The 17,361-nt window shown below is 43.1% G+C and overlaps 1 protein-coding gene across 1 annotated transcript; it reads left to right on the top strand.

Moving 5' to 3' along the window:
• Positions 1–684: 684 nt before the first annotated feature.
• LOC133139417 (fibromodulin-like) lies at positions 685–12,998 on the top strand. The gene is made up of 3 exons (XM_061258943.1): positions 685–784; positions 9,070–9,978; positions 11,827–12,998. The coding sequence occupies exons 2-3, from the start codon at positions 9,081–9,083 to the stop codon at positions 11,976–11,978; spliced, it is 1,050 nt and encodes a 349-aa protein (XP_061114927.1). The 5' UTR covers positions 685–784; positions 9,070–9,080; the 3' UTR covers positions 11,979–12,998.
• Positions 12,999–17,361: the final 4,363 nt, after the last annotated feature.

Raw genomic sequence — 17,361 nt, 5'->3', positions numbered from 1 at the left:
ATAAAGGGCAGCTTTTAAGCTATTATAGGAATATGTCAACTGATGGTTGGTGATGCAGGCTGTGAAATGCTAATCAGTGTTCAGTATTACTTCATATCACGTGATGGAGGCTGTTATATGCCAATGGTGGCCAGTGTCATCAGTTCAGGGTAAGGTCACTACTCCACAAAAATCCCACCGGGGTTTCCTATGTACTCTACGTCCACTATATATGTGTCAAAGCAGCGCTTGTATTTCCCCTTCAGAACAGAAAATAAGTGGCTGCACAGCAATGTTTTATTCTTGTATATGTTGAATACGCATGCAGTTAGTGGTCTGAATGCCTCCCACTAGTGACATTAAAGATCTGCATATTTTACTAATTCTTCTTTTGTGTAAAAATGTGCATTCGGAAATATTATTGATTGGCAACACTTGTCTCCCATAATTTCAGCCCCCAGATTTCAACGCTCAAAGACAGAAAGAAAAAGAACCTGCTAAAAGCTCCGTGAGATGGTCCTATGCCTTCAGCGAGAGTGGGTCCAAATTGAATCATACTGCCTGCCGATAAATCAGGTTACAATATTGGAATGTATTGAGTGTTTCCTGCATTACACTGGCTTCATGTGTGATTAATGCTCACCCGGATCCCACCCGGAACCCTTTCCTCTCAGTTTCCCCCTTGTGGTCCAGAAGGGAATCGAAGGGAACTCTATGACCTCTGGTATTCCGAGTGCCCCATCAGGATGGATGTTACCTTGACAACCTTCTTCATTGGGGTCTGGGGCTGAGTGCTGAGTGTAAGGTCAGTACAGTATGAGTGATGTCTGTCAACATAGGGTCCCTACTGACAGCTGAAATCATCACCAGGATGACACACGTTACCCAAGAAATACCTTTGATAAAGAATTGCCAGCTGGGTGCAGCAAACCCATATGTATACAGTATCAGGACAGAAACCTAGTCACATAATATGAAGTTGTTAAAATAGTGTGCTATAGTAATGTACATGAATTGTGCAGTGTAGCTATAAAGTTGTTGTTTTGTGGGAGGTTAAAGTGTGTTTCAAATGTTTTCTGGTCATATCAAATCCCAAGCAGCAAAATTGTAAAATGTTAAAATATAATTTGGTATAGGTATCATCTGAAAATGTATTTTCTACTTAAATACATGTCAATATGTATACAATAATTGTCATATCTAAGTCATGTCAACATTTGTGAGGATTGATTTTTTAAAGATTTCATTTTTTGAACCTGTCCAGGATCTTTTGACAGTTATGTTGGTCATTTAGCTCGAATCCATTAACAAATGTGTCTTGGGCCATAACCAGCAGAACTTCTAGATTTAGTGCAGAACACACATGCTATGTTACAAAGTTGACAAGCATGAGGATATCTTGGCATGTCCGGAAAAATGTGAAACGAGAAACATTGCCTTTCGTTGAAAGCAGGAACATCCAGCGGCTTGGTCACGGCTCACTGTAGTGGGTGACAAAACAGAACATCCTGTTAGTTATTGTTAATGTAATGGCTCCATAGCTGCTGTACCATAGTTCTGCACTTGAACATACAGTACATCATAGTGTTATTTACTGTGTAGATCCCATTCCTGCAGCTCTGGCAAATGTTTGCATAGCACCTCAAGCAAAAGTTAGACACATAATGTTCTCTGTGCTCATGGGAGCTTTGCAGAAAAGGGCATATTTCATCCATTTCACAGCTCATTAAATTATAAATGTAGACAATTTGTTGCTACCCTAGGCAATTGCAGCCTGTCATAAATATAACATGCCTCACACATGGTGACCAACTCTAGGTGTCTGGTATTGCCTAATATCCATTAAAAACAACAAATAAAGCAACAGCAAGCTGCAAGTGAGGCCTTGTTTTTGAATAGTGCCGTCAGTCAAATAACACTGTTCTCCGTGGCTAGACCCTGGTGTCTCTTCTCTTTGTTCAAATGAACTGCCTAACCCCATACCTCTGATCCAACCTCCCAGCCCCTGACCACCCAACCCCGACCACTGTAGTGTGAGTGAAACAAAGCTTTCTTCTGTCCTGTACTCTTATTCAGGACAGGTGTAGGGTGTAGTCAGCAGCAGGATAATATCACAAATGGGGAAAATATGAATGAAGATGTAACTGTTAACTCTGAAGATGAATACCCACACCGTGCCCCTTAGAGGCAGAAGAACCAAAAGCCCAGTCCAGGCTCTTTGCCACGGTGGTGTACTGGACAAGCTGCCCCACTCAGACTGGTGGCAGTGGATGATGGGAGGGCAAACCACATGCCACACTGAACTGGGCCTTGACCTGGATCTCCCAGCCCCAGTGTGTGCGCAGGTCTGCCAGATCCTCAAATTCTAGGAATTTCAGATTGTATATAGTGTGAAAATATTAAATATTAATATTGTGCACATAGTTTTACAGAATGTTTTTTATTCTTACCTGATGAGTGCAAGACTATCAAGAGGACAGATAGAAAAGCCTTACATGAAAACAAAATAAGCATTGGATTAGCTCTCTGAACATGACCTGTGACTACAGTGTCCCTAATACTGGTGCAGGAAAAAGCTTCATCCTAAATACTTTGTGTGTGTGTGTGTGTGTGTGTGTGTGTGTGTGTGTGTGTGTGTGTGCTGTTGTATCTTTGTCCTCAGTTGCATTTCTCATATGGTAACAGCAATAGCAGTATATTTGGGTTAAAAAAAATAAAGTCTGCTTATTAACGTCTAAGGATTGATGACCGCAGTCATGGCCATGTGACCCAGGTCAGGCCTAATTAATAACTGCTGACGTACATATTACCAGCACAACTGATATTACCTGATATTATCTGCCATGCTAAAGATGAATATTAACAGGGTTTACATGTAAAATACTATTTACAGTATTAGTGGTCAGAAGTCATAATGTGTTAACGTGTTGATTTTCAGACTGCGATAAGCCAAACTGCAGATGTTTTCATCAGGGTTCTCAGGTTCTCTTCCTGAAACGAATTACTTACTTACAGTAAAGCCTCCCTGTCACAAATATTTTTCTATATCTGTGCCTGTGTTTGGGATTCTCAAATGGTAGACGTTTGACACACAGACAAACTCACATGCATGTGTAGAACTGTACAAATGCTTCCTATTTCCTCATTAAATAGCAGGTGGTCACAGCTATATATTCTAAACTCAAGATTGAGGCCTTGTCATTAAAATAAATTTCAACCTGTTGTGCCAGCCTTTTACATAAGGTCCTTAAAATCACTGAAACCTTTGGATAGTCTTTATATGCCTAGAGTAATAAAACATAAAACAGCTAAACAAGCTGACATCATTGGAAATGTTGATGTTTTGTTAAAACACTATACCAAGCATGTGGAAAGCATCTTCCTTTATTGAATTTTAAATTGGTTGGGTGTCGTATGACTTTAACTTCCCTCTGAAATTCTGTTGACAGGGGAACATGATTTAGTTAGGGTTAGGTCCTGAGGGAAGCATGTAGCTACCTGTGCCTGTGGCATTCTTGTCTATTTCGTTTCACAAAGCTGACAAGCAAATTATTCTTTTCTGCAATTCTAGGTTAGCATTATTATTAGTCATCATGAGAAGTGATGGATCTGTGGCACAATCGACTGCCTCACTTATTTTCTAGGTACACTCTTGTGTCCTGAGTCTTCTGTCTTGAACTGTGTCATTGAAATGGACACTATTACATATGGCTGAATTACAATTCTCTGCTCAATAGTATTTTATTTTGAAAGTCCAGTGTAAGGGGCTGACCCCTTACTTCAGTGTCTACCATCATGTTTGGTGTGCCCTAGTGTACGTATCCTTTGAAAAGGGTGCGGTCAGAAACGATAGTTGTAATCTACAAACAGCAGCCATGTTGCCGTTACTGGACTACAGTCTGTAGCTCTCACAATTAGACTGCAGGAACCAGACTGTCCAGAGGCGTTACTGCAGTGCACGTGGCAGGGAATACCCTGCTGAATGAAACCCGCCCTCCCTGGGTGACGCAATGTGAAATTATGCACCACTCTGTGGAACTCCTGGGTGAGAACGAACACGTGTCCTATCCTGCTTGACCGAGCAGGTCCAGTGGTGCGTGAAAATGTAAATAAAGAAAAGTGACATTTTAGGTTGTGGGTTTCAGCATGAGACTATGGCTGGGTGTTTGCCTGCGGTTCAAAGATGGAACGTGTAATCTCCCCTGCTTCAGGAAGTTGGGGTGCACATGTGAACTCAAGGAGAGGGCTGGAGGCTTCCGTCAGAGAATCGCAGTGTGATCTTAAAACAATAAGCACACAGTCTCGTGGCATCACTGTATCAACAAAATCCTCTACCGTGTGATGAACAGTCTACTGGGCCTCAACTATCAGCTGACCACAGGATGCCATGGCAACAGAGAGAAGGCATGTAAAGTACACATAAGTACTTCCTGATACATTTGTGCATGTGTGTTGGGATGGTGGTGGGGTGTGTTGGGGTGGGTGGGGGTGTTATATTTGGGAGGGGGCTTTTGTGTGTGTGAGGGATATGTGTGTGTGTGAGGGGTGTATGTGTGTGTGTGAGGGGGGTATGTGTGTGTGAGAGAGGGTTGTGTGTGTGTGTGAGTGGGGTATGTGTGTGTGGGTGAGGGGGCTATGTGGGTGTGAGGGGGTTATGTGTTTGAAGGGGCTAAGTGTGTGTGTGGGGGGGTATGTGTGTGTGAGGGGGTTGTGTGCGCGTGTGAGGGAGTTGTGTGTGTGTGGGGGTATGTGTGTGTGTGAGGGGGTTGTGTGCGCATGTGAAGGAGTTGTGTGTGTCTGAGGGGTATGTGTGTGTGAGGGGGGTAAGTGTGTGTGTGGGGGGGTTATGTGTGTGTGGGTGAGGGGGCTATGTGTGTGTAAGGGAGTTGTGGATTTGTTTGTGGGGAGTGTTTATCTGTCTGGGGTGGGAGGTGCATGGGGAGGGTGGTGTTTGTGTATTTTCTTCTGTGCATGGGGGAACAGAGTGTACGTGGAGTGGGATGTTTGTGTGTTTTCATATGTGCACGGGGGGTGTGTTTGTGTGTGTATATGTGTGTGTGAATGTGTATGTAGCAGTGTTTGTATGCATGTGGGTAGGGGTCGGGGGTGCATGTCTATGGGTGCTGGAGCTGACAGTCTTAGGCCGTAACTGGACCCTTCTTTAGTTTAGGTGGTTAATGAATGGTTAATAATGTCTCCCCTGTTCCGCAGTGTGAATTTATGTGTTTGTGTTGCACATTCGTCTATAACTCAGAAACCCCCTCCGTGTGTGTCCTCATTTCCTGGTCTCGCAGTCTGAGCCCATGGGAGTTGTTGTCTCTCAGTGAAAATGCCAACAGGCCCTCTTCATCACCAGAAAGCACAGTCATGGGTTTTAGATGAGAGAGTGCAACGCAGTTGAAACTCAAGACGAAGGAGCCTGTTTTTATTCAGTAGCTCGGACAGGATGTAGCACAGCAAGGCAAGAAGCGCAAGACCTGAGGAATGCTTCAGCCGTATGGGCTGATGCAAGTAGTGGCAGTTGTGAAACAGTGAGCTCCATAAGTCTTGGGACAAAGATATATTTCTTATTGATTTGGCACAATTTCTGATCACCTGTGAACCCATTTGTCCCAAATATTGTGGTACCCTGAAATGGGGTGGACTATGTATAAAAAAAGTTGGTTTTTAATAAAAGCTGAAAATCTGCACTTTTAATTGTTCAATTGCACTAGTGAATTGTTTGATTCTAAAATTGTGGAGTACAGAACCAAATCAAGAAGACAATAGGTCTTTGTCCCCACACTTATGGAGCTTATTGCGTGTCAGCTTGCCACATAATTAATTTAATTTTGTGTACATCTTACAGATGCATTTTTAGATGTTTTAGATCTTATCCTGGTAACGTGAGCTGTTTTAAGACTGCCCCAGAATTAATTTCATCTTGTGTATCATATATGACACCATACAGATTTTAGATCTTTTAGATCTTATTCTGGTAACACAAGCTGTCTTCAGACCCAGGTTGTTGCTGTTGTCTTTCTTAAACGTGATCTCCGACCCCTTGCTGTCACACTATGGTCTGCCTGTGGCCACAGTGCTGTAATCTGTCAAAGATGGTGAGCATGGCTGGGAAGATTATAGGGAAAGCACAGAGATGGCTGTCTCAGATGTGTGTTATGTAACTGGCAGAAAGTCCCGCAAATCTTCTGGGATTCCTCACATCCCCTTTTCGTCAGGAAGTGGTACAGGGCCACATACAACATTTTAAAAATAATTATTATATCCCTAATGCAATTTGTTAATCCCTACCCCCTCACCCATGTACTTTGATCATTGGGGTATCTGGAGCTCTATTATATTGTATACAGGCGGCCTGTTGCGTAGTAGTTAAGGTACCTGACTGGGACCCGCAAGGTGGGTGGTTTGATCCCCAGTGTAGCCACACAGCTGTTGGGCCCCTGAGCATGGCCCTTAACCCTAAATTGCTCCAGGGGAGGATTGTCTCTGCTGAGTCTAATCAACTGTTAGTAGCTTTGGATAACAGCCTCTGCCAAATGATATGTACTGTAACGTAATGTGTTTTGGCAAAGACAAATTTCCAGAAATGGATAATACAGTCATCACAGCAAAAATGGGGTTTTCAACTGAACATTTTGTCTTCTTGACACTCCCAGCTTCATCATAGCACTTCATATAACTCTGCAGCTTCAGTAGCTAACTTTTGTTTATAGCCTGTACTGGTTGTGTAAAAAAGGAATGTCTTCTACAAGCCTGCTGACTCAATCTGTGGCCCTGCTTACCCCTGGTGGGTCCAGGACCCCAAACAAGGCCACTGTGCAAGCTTGGAGAGTCCTGGGCTGGCCCTAGTCTGGGCCCTAGTCTGGGCCCTAGCTACTGGCCCCAATTGGCCCATTACAAAAAGACAAAATAGATAAATAAATTAATTTAAATGAATAAATAACAATGTATGCATCCAACTAGGCTCACTTTGGGGTTTGAGTTCACTTCCTCATTGCTGTCTTACTGGGGACAGCACGTGAGGGGCTGTTCTCCATTAACACATCAAATGTGTGTGTGTGTGTGTGTGTGTGTGTGTGTTGGTGGGGTGGGTGGTCTCTGGTGCAGCACTAAAATGCAGCGATGGCTCTCTGAAGACTTGGGAAGGTAGGGATCAGTGGTGAATGTGAGTTTAAATACCCCCAAAGGGCTTTCGCACAGTTGGATATTTACCCCCGAAAACTTTCTGTGTTCACTTCAGCTTATGAATGGAGCTTGATTTTAAATGTCCTTTTTTGTCTTTTCATGAAATATAACAAAAGCCTGTAACTTTGAGTTTTATATGTTTTGACAACCAAGTGGCTAATCCATTGACTATCCTCCATAACAAATTAAATTCAGTACTCAGTCACAGTGGTAGTGCCCATACCTCTCATTTACAAAAATCGCTCATTCAGAATAACTTAGTGAGGCATTTTCTTGTACTGTTGGCATGGATTATTCATAAAATCTGATTTGGTTTTTTATTTCTATTCAGATACTTGAGAACTGTAAAATCTAGTGTCCATCCGCTTTGCACTGGATATATGAATTGAATGAATGGGTTCCAGTGCAATAAGATCAGGTTATATGAAGACTTTTTTAAACTTTAAAACTACACAGACATACGCACGCAAGCACAGACACACACACTCACACACCCACACACCCACACACACACACACACACACACACACACACACACACCAGTTTTAAGGGGGCAGCAGATTATGTTTGGAAACTGTGAGTTAAAGAGCCGTAAAGGCTTGGTTTTATAGCTGTGAGGGTATGTAGTAATAAACATACATGTGGCATGCACTAAAAGTCATTGAACCAACAGGAACAAAAATGGCATCCTGTTGGGACAAGTTTCAGACTATGTGAAAATCATATTTCTGTGTGTGACACCCTTCGTCCTCCAAGGAGTGAAAGTAAAAAAGAGGGGGTCCTTACCTCTTCCCTGTAATGATAAGGTTTGCTGTTGTTCTTTGATGAAAACAAGGTTGTTAAAAAGCAGATGTACGGCTACACACTCTTACAGATGGAACAGATAGCTGGATGGCTGGAGGTGAGAGCAAGCAGCCATCTAACACCAGTGAAAAACGGCCTTGCAGTAATTGGAAAACAGCTGGCAGGGGGAGGAGTAGTTTTGGAGAGGGGGTAGTTGGGGGGTTGGGAATGGGGGTGAGGGTGGGGGGGGGGGTATTTACAAAATCTTTGGCATCTTTTAGAATCAGACCAAATAGGCCATAGACAAGGGCAGAGGGAAAGGACAGACGGCTGCCTCCAATCAGGTTTGTGGAGCTGTTTTTTTTTGTGTTTTCTCTCATATTATTTAAATAATATTCAGAACAAGTTTCTGAAATGATCAAGAGTCTGAATCTGCGCTCTGCATATTTTCAGAGAGAAAAATCTTTTTGAAATAATAATAATTCTTATTATTATTGAAGGAGTCATTGCTCATGGAATCTGAGGGAATGTTTTTGTGCACCATTGGTTGTTTTGTTTTTCACAGTATTTCCGTTTTTTTTGTCATTGCGCATGGATTATTTTCCCAAACTTTTTTTTAATGGTTGGACAAATGGAAATACTTGATGCTTAAGCAATGCCTTTCTGTTATACATGCTTGAGAGCATACGCAACCACACATCTATACAAATATACCTGAGAAATTGAGTATATGATTGTATGTTTTTGCATCATATTGCTTCACATATAAAAGAAGGTGTGTGTATGCGCAGCATGCATTTATACGTGTGTGTTTGAATTGAAGCAATGAAGTGAGCTGACTGTTCAGAGTAGCGTGAACAATGTTATGGCTGGGTGGGGGCCCTGCAGTGTATTGTTAAGAAAGGTCATTCAATTGTTTCATAACAATTTAACTTACCCTGGTATAGAAATCGAAACGTGAGCTGTTATCATCACTTAAAAAATCAAAAGGGTTGATTTCTGAAACAAAAAACAAAAAAATGTAACGCAATAAGTGTGATATTTAATTTGCTGGGTGGTACACTATACATACTCCGGTTCCTGAGTATATTTTGATGATGAAAGATATCCTATGATCCTCAGCATCTGTCACCATGAGGCTTCTTATGCTCCTGCTGCTGGCTGGGCTCTGTGGTCTGGGCCTGTGTCGAAGCCGGGACCCCTTCAGGTGGCTGTCCTACATGCACAGCCGGTACCGCTCCTACGGGTCCCTCCAGGCCGACACCACGGGGGGGGACTGCCCCCAGGAGTGCGACTGCCCCCCCAGCTACCCGGTGGCCATGTACTGCAACGGGCGCGGGCTCCAGCAGGTCCCCAACGTCCCGTCCCGCATGAAGTACGTCTACCTGCAGAACAACCAGATCAGCGCCATCCAGGACGACGCCTTCGTTAACTCCACGGCCATCGTCTGGCTCATGCTGCAGCAGAACCTCCTCACCTCGGATGGCATCGGCCCCAACGTCTTCTCCGGGCTGACCAACCTGCAGAGGCTCTTCCTGGACGGCAACCTGCTGAACCACGTCCCGTCCAACCTGCCCACCTCCATCCGGGTGCTGCGGCTGTCCAGCAACAACATCTCCACCCTGGAGGAGGGCGCCTTCAGCGGCATGGAGGACCTCACCATCCTGAAGCTCCACGACAACATCATAGAGGATGTGGGCGGGGCTTTGAAGTCCCTCCCGTCTCTCACCCTCCTGGACATCAGCAGTAACCGTCTGCGGACGGTTCCGAGCCTTCTCCCCGAGAGGCTGCACCAGCTCTATCTGGAGTCCAACAGCATCGACACCATCCCTGCCGACGTCCTCCACAAGCTCTCCCAGCTGCAGTTCTTCCGCCTCGCGAACAACAAGCTGACAGACAAGGGGATCCCTGCCAGCACCTTCAACGTGAGCGGTCTGATCGAGCTGGACCTCTCCTACAACAAGCTGGAGAGAATCCCACTGGTCAGCACCAAGCTCCAGAACCTCTACCTGCAGGCCAACCAGATCAAAGGTACGGCCGCAAGTGTACCTCCCTCCCTCGCACCCTCACTTGGATACTCACTCTGAATTTCATTATTGCATCATCTTTCCTCTCGACAGTCTTGCCCAATGGGGTGAATACTGCAGTTCGCACCATTATTAATTTATGAAGATGACTATTGTATAAAAATAACAATAATGATAATGTTTTTATATTTTATGCCATTCATAAGCATTTATGGCAGGGCTAAGGGCTAATGGTTAACAGCAGGATGGCCCCTTCTGTAATTTTAAGCAGGATCTCCCCTGCCAGGTTAAGGGATAATTTCAGTCCTACTGAACAAAATATGCTTTGTGTTGGCCACCATTTTTTGTTTAGTGGAAGTAGTTGAGGACTAAGTTTCCTCTAAGAGCAGGGTGAAAGCTTTAATGTGCAGCCTGTGTGCCAAAGTTAATGGCTTTATAAATGCTTCCTACAGCCAATCAAAGTCTCGGATGTTTCGTATTTGAATTTTTGATAACAGGCAGTGTAAATCCTCCCTTCTACATGGTTAAACAGATTGAACTGTGCTGTCAGGTATAAAGCCTGGCTCTCCACTCTGTTGACCTGTGACTATTTCAACACTGTTCTGGCAAGCAAGCCAAAGCTTCCAAACAAGCCCTATGAGTACAACGTAGTCAGATCACTGCATAAAATGTCATATACTTAAGTTGATACATTTAAGTTGAAACAGTAATGTGTGGTCTGCACAGCATTACAAATTCAATCCAATTTTATTTGCGTCGCACGTCTCATGTTTCCATAGCATGGAAAAAATGAATGACCATTTCCATTATGATTATACTTACTATATATATTGATGATAAATATTGATATTATTTTAAACATGACCGTTTAAGATTGATTGAATTCGGTGAGTTGGAGCTGCAGCCTGGGGCGTTTGTTGGGTATTTTTCTTTTTGGGTGGGGGGCCCAGATTTACTCCTCACAAGCGGCGGTGACAGCAGATCGGGAGCCGCAGGCAGCCCTGGCGCCTGTGTTCTGGCTGAGCTGAAACAGATGGAGCGGCTTCACACAATGTACAGCACTGTTTACCGTCCGCCGGGCGGAACCTCAGACCGCACTTCAGACAGAACGCGAGCGCTACGAGAGCTCTTGGCTTTACCGGCGCAGTGTCTGCTAATTTCTTAATGCCTGTGTTTATTCTGCTGTGTCGTATGGCACAATCAGCACGTAATCAGAGGACTTGTGTGATACGTCCGTAGCTTTTTTACGTCATTCACAGTGAAAAAGAAAAGGCCGTTCATTATCTGTTGGCCAGGGGCATAATCGGGATACTGTGATTGCGGATAGGGGTTTATGTTAACTTCATAGTCTGTAAACATGCAAAATAAATAATAATGAATAAGAATACTTTTTTTGTGAGGAAATTATTCAATCAAAGTTCTCAAACAGAACACAATCAAAAAGCAAAACAACCAAAATCATATCAAAGGTTCCACAGGAGCCGTTGCTGAATGCCAGGCATCCAACTTTCCATCATCTGCTCCATGAATCCCAGCAATCAATCGCTCCATGTAAAGAATTTGGAGAAAGCTATTTTCCCAATGAGGATCAGGACAGGGCATGTGGTGGCTTCTTCTTAGCTTCATTGAGAAGAGCCAGCCATACACATTTTTGAGGTTGGTTTTATTGACCCCTGAGGGCACAACTCACAGATCAGAGAATGAGTAAGCAGTGAGCTTCATGATGTGACGTTTTCTAACTGTTGTGTACGTTCTGTGAAGAAAGTTGTTGTGTATGAGCTCATGGCAAGTAATTATTATTCATAATAATATTCATAATAATAACGTATTATTACCTGCATTTATTCCACAGAATTCACCTTGGGAAGCTTCTGCAGAGTGGTCGACATCAGGAATTACTCAAATTTGAGAGTGCTGCGTCTGGATGGTAACGAAATCAATTCGGGAGACTTTCCACAAGAGGCTGCCCTTTGCCTACGTCTGGCTCGGAGCATTGACGTGTAGTACCGCAGATTCACCAGCAGGAGGAGCCTCGATTCGCAGCCACAGGTTCAGCTGAAACTCAGAACACATTTTGTGCAAGAGGCCAGCGTATGGATCATCAACTTATGGTTTTGGATAGAGCGTCATTTCTTTTTCCTATGAATTTTCTCTGCGGAGACCCTTTTAATAGAACAGTAGACCTAGTAATTAATTTCTCATTAAAAACATACAATGTGGAGTTAATGTGCTTAAACAATGATGGTGTGTATGTAAGTCCTGGACTAGTAAAAGCTATGCTGTGAGTATTTATTCTTAACTAACCTGAAGAAATTATACCAAATAGTCTATGTCAGCGTATGTTTTAACATTTTATTACATAAAGAAAAGATCCAAGTGAATGCAAAAATCCTGAGTAATTTTACCATTCTTCATTTCATCGCTGTTGTCAAGATGTTATTTTCTATGCTGCTAACTTCATTATTTGGTCTTTTGCTTCATATTCAGTTGTTCCCTTATTGTAGATTACATCATAATTCATTTGCTCTGGGATTGTTCTATCTTGATATTGCAATGACATATTGATGCTGCATGCTTATAAGACTTTTGAATAGGATTAAGATTTGCTATTGATTTACATAGTTTTCAGTCGTGCAAATAAAATAAAAAAGCTTTTACTTTTCAAGTAATTCCTGCAAGGATTTTCATATGTGTAGTTACTGATCAGTGTTTTTTATGGGATGCTGCTGAATGCAGATGAGTAGATAAGCTCTTGTGACTCTGTGTGCAGAAGGATGGTGCTTGTAATGGTGCTTCCTCCTCTGTTAACTCCTCTGATTTTTGTTTTGTAACATTTTCCAGATTAGTTAACTTAGCTTATGAGAAAATCAACCCAGAACTAGTCGTTATCACGTTGGATGAAATTTGTCCTGTGAAACATTTCCAAAGCAGCAGAAACAGGAAGTGGACTGTGCACAACCCGGAAGTGGTCAATGGGGGAGGCGGCACCAGAAATGAAGGCTTGCAGATGCCATGTTCACTTATCTCTCTAGTTCCTGAAGTGTCTCATATTGTGGGCTCAGTATACAGGATGGGCTGTCCAAAATGTATTACTGTGTCTGCTGTTTGTGTTGTCTATGTAATTTTTTAAATTTTTAAATACATTTATCACAAAATACATTCTTTTTTCTGCCAACATCATTACTGCCATTGCTCATTGTATTAATTTCTCCCTGAATGTTCGTAGTTAGTGTTGTGGATGCGGTGCGGTGCGGGGCGGGCGCTGCAGTGGATTGGTGACAGTGCTTCATTCCCCCTGCAGGCGTGAGACACGCTCCTGAGAGCTGGCTGTGACGGCGGTGATGGCGGCTGAGAGAAGGACCCAGCCTGCTCCAGCGCCCGTCCTCAGAGCAAAGCGAAAAACATGCACAGATGTGTAGAGATTTCCCCTCACCCCGGTAATGCTAACCAATAAAATAGCCAGTAGGGGATTATAGTGGATTAATCGAATACCAACCTTTGCCTTTCCCCTGTCCTGCTTTCTGGCTCAACACCCCATGTGGGTGCCACCATGCCCCCTGCCACTTTTTATTTTTTTAAATTTTATTTTAAAAAGGGCATGTTTTCACTTTGCTTTCACAGTGAGGGGGGAGCACAGGGGGTGTCAGATGAAGAGGGGATCATGGCCCTGAGAGTGCCATGGCGGGGAATTCTAACCCCCTGCTGCATAGGGGATTCATATGTAGGTTAGAAGTCTACAGACTGCAGAATGTGCCATATGGTCTCCCTCCTTTTTGTTTTTTTTAAAGGCTGAAGAAAATTCCTCTAAAATCTGTGGCAAAGCTGAATAAGATGACCTAAGCTATAGCAACCTTAATAAAGGTACACATTCATTTTTGACTTATTGGTCTTCTGCTGCTGTAGGCTATCCATTTAGAACTTTGACACATTCAGAGGTGCTCTTCTGCATACCACTGTTGTATTGCCTGGTTATTTGTGTTACTGTCACCTTCTTGTCAGCTTCGAGCAGTCTGGCTCTGCTCCTCTGACCTCTCTCATTAACAACAACTGTAGAACTGCTGTTTTTTTTTATTTTGTTTTTTTTCCTCTGCAAACTCTAGAAACTGTTGTGCGTGAAAATCCCAGGAACTGTTGTGTGTTAAAATCCCAGGAGATCAGCAATTTCTGGGATAGTCAAACCACCCTGTCTGGCACCAACAATCATTCCATTGTCAAAGTCACTTAGATTACATTTCTTCCTTATTCTGACATTTGGTCTGAAAAACACCTGAACCTCTTGACAACATCTGCATGCTTTTATGCATTTAGTTGGTGCAACTTGATTGGCTGATTAAGCTGGTGTACAGGTCTATCTAATAAAGTGCTCACTGAGTGTATAACCTAACCTCTCTTCCCCAGTTCAAAGAAAACTGCTGAAAACAATAAGAACATAGGAACATAAGATAACATAATAAGAACAGGCCATTCAGACCTTGTAGAATATAATTGACAAGAATATGCTGTTCGGTCAATTTAGATCATAAAAGCATAATAATACATAATGGGTAGAACAGCCATTATGCCTGTCAAGAACATAGGAACACATAATGACTAGAGTATCCAGCACATTTACCTGCTGCGACTTGTTATTTTCTACAAACTGTATTGGATTTAGCACAGTCTTGGGACTGAACTTAAAAGCCACAAGTCTCTACCTCTATTGCATGACGTGGCAAGCTATCACACATCCTGACAATATCATTGCAAATATGGGGTAGATTATTATAAAATGCATCCTTATTTATCCGTCATATGGGGGTAAAGTTATGGGGTGCCTAATGTAAACTAAAACCCATCACATTTTCCAGTGTTTTTTAAAATCGGATTTAGCCTGAATTCAGCTTTTTCTTCAAGATAAAAGGATCTGATTTAAAATGTGCTGGAGTACATAGCCAATAGATCCAAAATTGTACCACTGTCCTAATACTTATGGATTGCAGTATATTTCTGGTATGATAAATCAAATGATACTTTCTATGGGTTGCCAAATGTAAAGAAAACAAGTCACATTTTCTCTCAGATTTAGCCTAAATACAGCATTTTCTTCAAGATTTCTTTACAATATTTAACAAACATGCTAAATAAAGCTTTTAGTTCATATTTCAAGATTTAATTGACAAATCTCAAAATATAAATTAAATGTAAAATCTATATTTTAAATTAAATATTTAGCTTAGTTTTTCAAAACCAAGATTTAAGTTTTTTTTTTTTCCACAAACGGTAAGCACAGTTCTGTATTGTATTTAGTCCAAAAACATGTACCTGATTCTTTTATTCAGATTAACACAGACAGTTCAGACATACTGGTTTATGAATGATGTGACTCAGGCAAAAGGATATCCTAAATTATAATTTATTCCATAGCCATAAAATGCTCAATAGTTGCTACAAACTGTGATACTTAGCCTATGATGCATTGCATCCTTGTAAATGATCCCTGTAGGAATGAAAAAGCCATTTCAATGTTCTGAGGATAACTTAAAAAAATGTAATTAAAGCTCAAAACAAACAGGGGTCAATACAATCCCCCAAATAACTCAGCATTAAAAAAATCTATGGTTCACACACACACGCACACACACACACACACACTCTCTCTCTCTCTCTCTCTCTCTCTCTCTCGCTCTCTCTAAATCTTGAACAATTCATCTCTGTACTTCAGTTACTATTTGTTGTTAAAAATGCTTGCGATGGCAGACATGATAAGCGAGCCTTTACATGGTTTTGATTGGAGCTCAGTCATGCGCTAACATGGCCTGTCAGTATGACTTGTTCCTGTCATGCTTGGGTTCACAGGCAACACGGCATGTGTAATGTGATTATTTCGATACTGAGCGACCACTTTGGGGGGGGGCTCATCGTTCACTCATGTCTTTGTTTATTCCACACCTGTCCAAGGCAGTTATCTGGCCATGCCTGAAGTGAGAAAAATTAACTAGTCATCCTATTGGCTGGCTGTGCAGCCCAGGGGGGAGGGGCATGAGGAAACGCAGGTTTAATCTGTCTCTGAAGAGCGGAGCGTCTCTGACGTGGCAGTCTTCAGGATGAAATGACAATGTTTTTTCTCCCTTCTCTCTCCTCCGTTACGAGGCAGCACAGAGCACATCTTCGAGCTTGTCATGTGACGTGATAAATACCCGGGGATTTTGCAGTGGGCGTGTTTGTTTCTGCACTCTGCCCCTCCTCCCCCTCCTGCCACCCCCCTCCCTCCCCCATCGCTCGCTCTTCTTCGCATCCGTTTCTCCAGGAAAAGATGCTTGTTGTTGTACGGTCTCTCTGTGGTGCTGATGCTGTTGCCGGTCAGGCTGTCGTGACAACAGACGGTTCCGAGCGCCGTAGACAGCGGCGTGTGCTCTTCTGTCCTCTCCTTCTCCGCTGCGTCTCCATCGCTGTGCCTGCCTCGTCTCCCTGGAAACCCTGATCTTCCTCCGTGCTGCCGGGGGGCTGAGGAGGCTGCAGCTGCAGGAGCCGTGAGCAGGTGGCTGGTAAGGGACGGATCTCTGGGCTGGGGCTGGGGGGTGAGGCGAATCGCAGAGGCTAACATGTAGCACACTGCGTCTGGGGGCTGGGCACTTGTGCAGTGAGGCAACGTGCTGTTAAATACGTATCAGTACTGCTGCTCTTCTAATGCCTTGCTCATCACTGAAGATTATGTGTGTGTGTGTGTGTGTGTGTGTATGCGTGCATGCCTGTGTGTATGTGTGTGCATGCATGTGTGTATGCGTGTTATTGCCTGTGTGCCTGTGTGAGTGTGTGTGTGTGTATGCGCGTGCATGCCTCTGTGTATGTGCATTTGTGCCTGTGTGTTCGTGTGTGTGTGTTTGTGCGTTAGTGTCTGTGTGCGTGCGTGAGTGTGTGTGTGTATGAGCGTGCCTGTGTGTGTGCGAGTCTGTTTGAGTTTTTATGTTTAAGCTGAGTATAGCTATCATGTGCATTTTTTTTGCTTTAACAGAGAGAGAGAGAGACAGGGAGAGAGATTGCTAGTTCAATAGTGATTAATAAATTCAGCCCTCTGTTGGTCTCAGAGCTGGACTATGAGTCATTATTGGCTGATATGGTGTAATCTTCCTCACACCCTAAGCTCTAACTTTTTAAATTTTGCTCTGTTCTGCCTCTGACTCTTTCCTTGCCATATTCCTACTCTCAATAGCCCCACTGTCTGTGACTCAATATCCTCATTGTCTTTGACCCAATATGTTCACTGTCTTCGACTAATAATCCTCACTGTCTCTGACTCAATAGCCCCACTGTTTGTGAGTCAATATCCTCACTGTCTCTGACTCAATAGCCCCATTGTTTGTGACTCAATATCCTCACCGCCTTTGACCCAATATGTTTGCTGTCTTTG

The sequence above is a fragment of the Conger conger genome, chromosome 10 (genome assembly GCF_963514075.1).
Source record: "Conger conger chromosome 10, fConCon1.1, whole genome shotgun sequence".
Lineage (NCBI taxonomy): Eukaryota > Metazoa > Chordata > Actinopteri > Anguilliformes > Congridae > Conger > Conger conger.
Note: the sequence above shows the minus strand (reverse complement) of the source record. Positions and strands in the feature narration are given on the sequence as shown.